We start from the raw sequence: 6,425 nt of genomic DNA, 5'->3' as shown, positions 1-6,425 counted from the left end.
AAAGGAAAAGAAAAGTAAACAACGAGAAATTAAAAAGTGTTAAAAGATAAAGTGGAAAGTAGAAATGAAAAGGCGGAAATGGGAAAAGCGAAAAATAAAAAGGGAGAATAGGAAAGAGAAAAAGGGGCAAGAAAACGTGGAAATAAAGAAAGGGAAATAGAGAAAACTGTAAAAGGAAATAGAGAAAAGGGTGAAAAAGCTAAAATGAAAAGGAGGAATGAAAACGGTAAAGGGGATTAGGAAATTGTAAAGGAAAGTGCAAAGGTCAAATGAGAAAGTAGGAAAGGGAAGTAGAAATGGGAAAGGGTGAAGATGGGAGGGGGAAAGAAAAAAGTGGAACAGCTGAAAAGGATAAATGGAAAGGGTAAAGTTGCATGAGAAAGGGGAAACCAAAAGGGTAAATGAGAGTAAAAAGGAGGGAGGAAAATGGAAAAGGGAGAGATACAGAGAGATTTCTGGATCCAGACCCTGTATGGTCGTGTACTCCAAACTACCTTTATCTGCCTCAAATACCTGTTTTCACTGAGGGTAAAACAAAAAGAATAGTATGTATCAAGATCGTGTGACTTTCGCACTCGATTAGCTCGGGCCGCAAGTACACACTCGTGTACTTGCTTTTATCTTTTAAAAAACTGTTTAATATTAAGAATAATTATTATTATATATTTTTGTCCTGATTTATAATTCGAGTTCTACGGATGTTTCAAGCAAAGTTGAGATGAACATCACACGCGTACCTCTATACGTCCCTGACTTAGAGAAGCTGAAAGCTGGTAAGTACAAATGACAAAATTAAGTTCTGATAATCGTGTTTCTATATTCAGATTGTTATAAAATTGTAAGCTACCTTTTAACTTGACATGTTCGCACTTTTTCCCTAATCCAGCTTTACAACTGCATACTACATCTTTTACGATACCTTGGGAGCACATGTGTGATCCTCTTATTTCATCCAGTTTATCCCTTAAACGTGAAGTTTGCATACAAAATGCAATTTCTTTAACAGAAGTTTTATCTTCATCGCCTTCACTGGAAAATATGATATGCCTATTATCCAAAACTCTTTCTGTGTACATTCTGTGAACTGACCAATGTCAGCGATACTTCGTTTCATTTTTCATTTAAAATTCCTATAAAAGTTTTTGTGACGTTACAATTTGGAACCGAGTACTGACATATTGGAGGTAGCATTTGGTACACTTCAGTTTGTAGACCATTTTTAAATAAAATAATATTGTAGCAAAACCAAATAAAGTAACATTTGTATCTAAGAGAATCGAAAGAAAAATTGACAAACTTCATGATTCTAATAACTATTTCTCAAAATACATGTTCTTTATATAGTTTTTTTACACGTTCGCGTCACAAATATCACAAAACACGTATGCTCAGATTTCGATAAAATTTACTTCAAAATAAAGTTTAGAATCTTCAATTGATAAATCTAAATGTGCTTAATGGATATGTCAGAAGATTTTGAAATGTTTAACAGAATTATTATTTAATTGTAAGACTTTAGAAATCTTGATTGAGAACCCTCGTCTGGACCAACTTCAGAGTTCTTCAAGCTTTTTTTAGATACATTTCATTAGTTTACGAATTTAGGTTTCTTGAGTTTTTACATTCTCTAATTATTTTTACTATTATCTGCGAATATCCTGAATTGTTCATTATGTTCATTTAGAGTTATACATTAGAGAATCTAAGCTTTCTTTTAATACGCATTTATCAAAATTCGGGGAGACATGTTTTGAGATATTCGTAATTTAAATTTAAAATTCACAAAAACTATTGAAATCACATGAATTCTTAAGAAATTTTTACCAGAATCGTAAGGCTTTTCAAATTACAGTGGGTTTTTTTATGCAATAAAATTAACCCTAGAAGTCCATACTGTTCCGTCGTCACACATTATTTGACAGGCAAAGCAGGCCTAGCACGAATCTTGTCGTGCGAAAGTGTGAAATTCAAATCGTAATCTACCAATTCATACGTGAATTGGGATGTTCGTTCAACCCCACCTATTTCTATCAAATGGAATTGGGATGAATTTCGTCTCAATTTCACCAAAACAAACGGAACGAACGACCTCGCCGCGAGTGTGACTCCAACGCTGGTTCACCGCGAGCACGCGGTGCTATCCAAATTCGCTGTTTTCGATGTTACAGTTTCTCTTTGTTAAATTTCATATTGTACGATAATTCAAATAAATCTGTGTTTTTTTTTGTGTCGTAATATACTTTTTCCCATAATAAGTGCTTTTTCATTTCGAATCCACCCAACTTTCATATCAGAACTGAGAGTTTTAGGGCCGGGTTTTTTAGTGTTCTTTTGAATTTCGCGATCAGAAAGTTAAACACGTTGCCGAGCCACCGACGGCAAGGCAATTCAAAACAATTCACACACGGTGAGCCATTGGACCCCAGCGATTTTTTATTTAAGTGTCCCTTTTAGAGAAAGGTCGATATCGATATTTCGAATCAATGTAAATTGGGTTTAGGTATCTGTGGACAGCTCAAGTAGATTGCCGTTGTCAGGCAGTCCTCAGATGCGAAACAAGGTAAACGCGAAACGTTTTTGGGTAATGTGTAGAAAGCAAATTTTCAATGAAATATTGCATTAAATAGTATATTATTTTTCTATGTGAATAGAATATTTCGATTCATCTCACTAATCGAAATAGGACTTGCGAAAACCGGTACATATCAGTGAATTTATTGCGAACAATGCTAAAGGAACACTCGCTCACGATCGTAGGAACTATACGGAAGAATAAACGCGAAATTCTGAAATCCTTTAAGAAAGGGGCAAGTTGAAACGTCGCGCTTTGTATATGATCCGGACATGACACTGGTTTCCTACATCGCGAAGAACAAGATAATACTTCTTTTATCATCTCGCATTGTAGATGGGTCCGTCAACAGAGAAATAGGTAAACCTAAAATAGTAATTTTGTTCAGTTCTACTAAAGCCGGTACTGATTCATCCGAACAGCTCTGCCATGAGTATTCTGTGGTAATGAAAACTAAGCGATGGCCTATGAAGATAATCCTGACAACGATGAATTAAGCTGCAATTAACGCAATGATTTTATACTTGTGCAGCGTGAATTAACCAAAATTAAACCGCCGGACTTTCCTGAAAAACTTATCGCTGATACTAATCACTTTAGTTCTCCAAGAACGCCTCACAAAGGTTACACTGCGGAAATCGCTAAAGAAATTCATAGCTGCCATTTTACACATTGACCACGTTCTAAAAGTCCTCCACGTACATCGGCAAGAACGAAAAAAGAGATGTGCACTGTGCTGGTGAGAAAGCGACCGAAAAAGTCGTGCTTCCTGTGAGCGTGCGATGGGTAATAGTCACCGGTCGGGTAGCTGCACTGTCTGTGCGACTGCGCACGAATAACATTTATAAATTAAAAAATAAAAAAAGCAATGTATACTATTTCTTTTCACCTTTTCGAACATTTGCAACAATTGTTTTGTATGTTTAGAACACATAAAATAAAAATAAGGTTTTTGTATTTTTAAAGATTATGACTATCACTGATGACAAAAATAATTTTGTGGGACGTAAGGCACAGCTTAAACTTGATTGGGACCACCAGACCCTAGTGTGACTCGATGAGTGCTCAAATATGTGTTGACTTCTAGGATTAAATTGTAGAATGGCCTACACACCAAAGTGTATCAAGTAAAGCCTCCTATATCTGTGTTTGTGTGTTTTGTGTATATATGAGGAAAACGTTTTAAGTAGTATAGGGGAACATTATAACAGAATCAAAAAAATCATTACGTTTCAAATATTTTATTTATATATCTCGACATCTCCATTTCATATTGCTTTACGTTGAGTTTACATTCAGAGAAATGGTTGTTTGAATAAAACAAATATTTTTCTGATTCAAACAAGACTTATTTGGTTGAAACACACTATTGTTTAACTCAAAAAAATTTTATTATTATCAAGCAAATTTCGTCCTTGATACATGGCGAAAAAAATGTTTGATTCAAACAAACATTTTTCTTAGTGTAAGCTTTGTATAGCGCCGCGTCGCATGTAGCCTGTTTTCAGCTTTCCGTCGCATTTAATCGATTTGTACCTTCAGGCTCTATGCTCATACATAGAACTCGGAGCTACACAGTGACCAAACGCGACAGAAAGCTGCAGACCGACCAAAGACAATGCAAGGCTGTACGTCCTCTAGATGCACCTGAAACGGTAAGAAATGGAGGAGTCGTTGTCTTAACATCAGGTAAATATCTCCAATAAATAAACATTTTATTTCAGTTCTAACGGAGGAGCTGGCTAAAAACTTCGCTGAAGTTTCAGTTGAAGTCGTCGACTGTCCAGACTTGAATAAACCACCCTTTAGTTTGGGAGCTTCTGGTAACTTTTTAATTACAATCTCTTAATGTATTATTTACATTCGCTTTCCTTCCGTGCCCCTTTAACATTCTTCTGCTCCCTTTTCAATCTACCTAGGTAAGATTGTGATCTGATAGTTTTTTCATAATCAGGGGATGAAGCTGATACAAAATATCATTAGTGATATTTACCTCACGTCCCATGCAAAAAGTTCTCTCAATAAAAGCATTATTTTTTATATATCGCTGAAAAGGGCAAGGCCTGATGGACAAAGTTAAATTTGCGGGTCGCATAAGCATAATTTGAAAGATTATCGAATTTAATTCGACACGTGTCGCGACTTTTTTGTAAGTGGAACCCAGTTTCAAAAATAATAATTTCGGAAAATTTCGGCTACCTTCACTGATTAATTAGTATCAGTCATCAAACACGTCTCTCCGTCGGCGCTGGCCTAGTGGTAGCTTCTTTTGCGACTATGCTGCGGTGGTGTTTGAACCTTTTGGCTGGACATTTCTTTACATAATAAATAAATTCAAATTATTACTATTATTTATTTCAAATCATTAATAATAAATTGATAATCCATAATTATTAATAATTATTATTTACTATAATTATTTATTAATATTTATTATTATGTATATCATATATTATATTATAATACATGATATCAGTTACACACCTGTATCTTTGATTAATTGTTTTAACGATCTTTATGAAATGTTACATAAAATTATTATGTGAGAGAAGTTGTAGGCTCCAGAAGCTACTATCATGGATCCTTAAAACAACAAATCCCGTTGCAACTGGAACGCGTACGTCATCCACACCGTTTCCTTCTATTCTAGGATGTAAGCAAGAACCTGAAATTTACGCAAGATAATTCGTAAAAAACTGTTCCGGGATTTTGTTAAGTCGGCTAAGAAATTAACCTTTCATACCTCCAAGGTGTCCGATTATGACAACCACAATATGGACTTTGTAGCCTTGATACAGCCTGCTCAGCTCGGAAAGAAGAACCTAATTTTTCGCCCATTTTTCTCCTTTCTTTGCCTATGGTAATACTATCGGCTGGTACCGAGAATTCAATGACGTAAATTATCTTGGTCTTTAAATCTTGGAGAACAATATCAGGCTTCGTAGCAACGATACTTTGAGTGATGAAAAACGAGAAATTATAGTAAATCTTACACTAATCATTCTCTACAACGAACTCCAGTTACCCCTGAGCGTATGGAAAGGCGGTCATTAGATCAACACGATAGAAATTCCGATGTTAATAATATAATACTTTTAGAGTCGCATTGTGTCTCTTTAGGTACCCAAAGCGTGCATACTTTAAGCATCCACTGAGAACATGTCCAATTGTTTCTGGCTCTTTCTTACACGCTCGGAAGTTGGTATAGCCTACAGGTACATTCATTACGCGCTTACGATAAACTTATTTGTCTCTAACGCCGTCTTTAAGGACAAAAAAAAATCCCTCGGTCTCCGATCTCAATAGAACAGATTTGAGAAACATGTTGGACAAACGCATTGATAGCTTTTCTCTACGTATAATGCCGTAGAATTGATCAAGAAGGGGCCTGTTAGCACGTTCCTTTAGTAAAAGCAAATTTTCTACTTCCTGTATACGACATTTAAGCACCAAATATGTCGCTGGAATCAAATGAGAGGCCAAGCTCCATTGCTGCCCTATCTGCGGCTCGGTAGAGAAACGCCATAACGTTGCTTCAACTCATTAAAGTTCTATTTTACTGCACCTTAAGTGTAAAGTAATATAGAAATGACAAAACAATAGGTCGCCTGGATCTTATTTTTCCTAGATAATTCGGAAGCCTACATTTTTCAGAGAATTTTGCGATACCTTTTTTCAAGGGCTGTTTTAAACATACGCGTTAATGCATTTTCTAGTCTTCCTTAGTGTAGATGGACGCAGACACACTTGTCCAGTCCTCAGCTGATGCCAATGGCTTGAAAGCCGCTATTTACTGCCGCCACAAGGATTACAAGTTTCTCTTTTGAAAAAGCAAAGAGTTTAAGGTCATCTA

General features: G+C 35.8%; 2 protein-coding genes across 2 annotated transcripts in view; both read left to right on the top strand.

Annotated features, from left to right (window-relative positions):
* Positions 1–6,425, top strand: part of LOC117167244 (ester hydrolase C11orf54 homolog) — a 164,438-nt gene that overhangs the window by 34,172 nt on the left and 123,841 nt on the right. The window lies entirely within an intron of this gene.
* LOC117167253 (ester hydrolase C11orf54 homolog) overlaps positions 1–6,425 on the top strand; it is a 114,911-nt gene that overhangs the window by 92,015 nt on the left and 16,471 nt on the right. Inside the window, exons 3-4 of the mRNA XM_033352058.1 lie at positions 709–773; positions 4,297–4,395. Coding sequence (XP_033207949.1) covers positions 719–773; positions 4,297–4,395 — 154 coding nt within the window. The 5' untranslated portion in view covers positions 709–718. The remainder of the gene's footprint in view (positions 1–708; positions 774–4,296; positions 4,396–6,425) is intronic.

Source organism: Belonocnema kinseyi, chromosome 1 (assembly GCF_010883055.1).
Source record: "Belonocnema kinseyi isolate 2016_QV_RU_SX_M_011 chromosome 1, B_treatae_v1, whole genome shotgun sequence".
Lineage (NCBI taxonomy): Eukaryota > Metazoa > Arthropoda > Insecta > Hymenoptera > Cynipidae > Belonocnema > Belonocnema kinseyi.
This window is presented reverse-complemented; position numbering and strand designations above follow the sequence as displayed.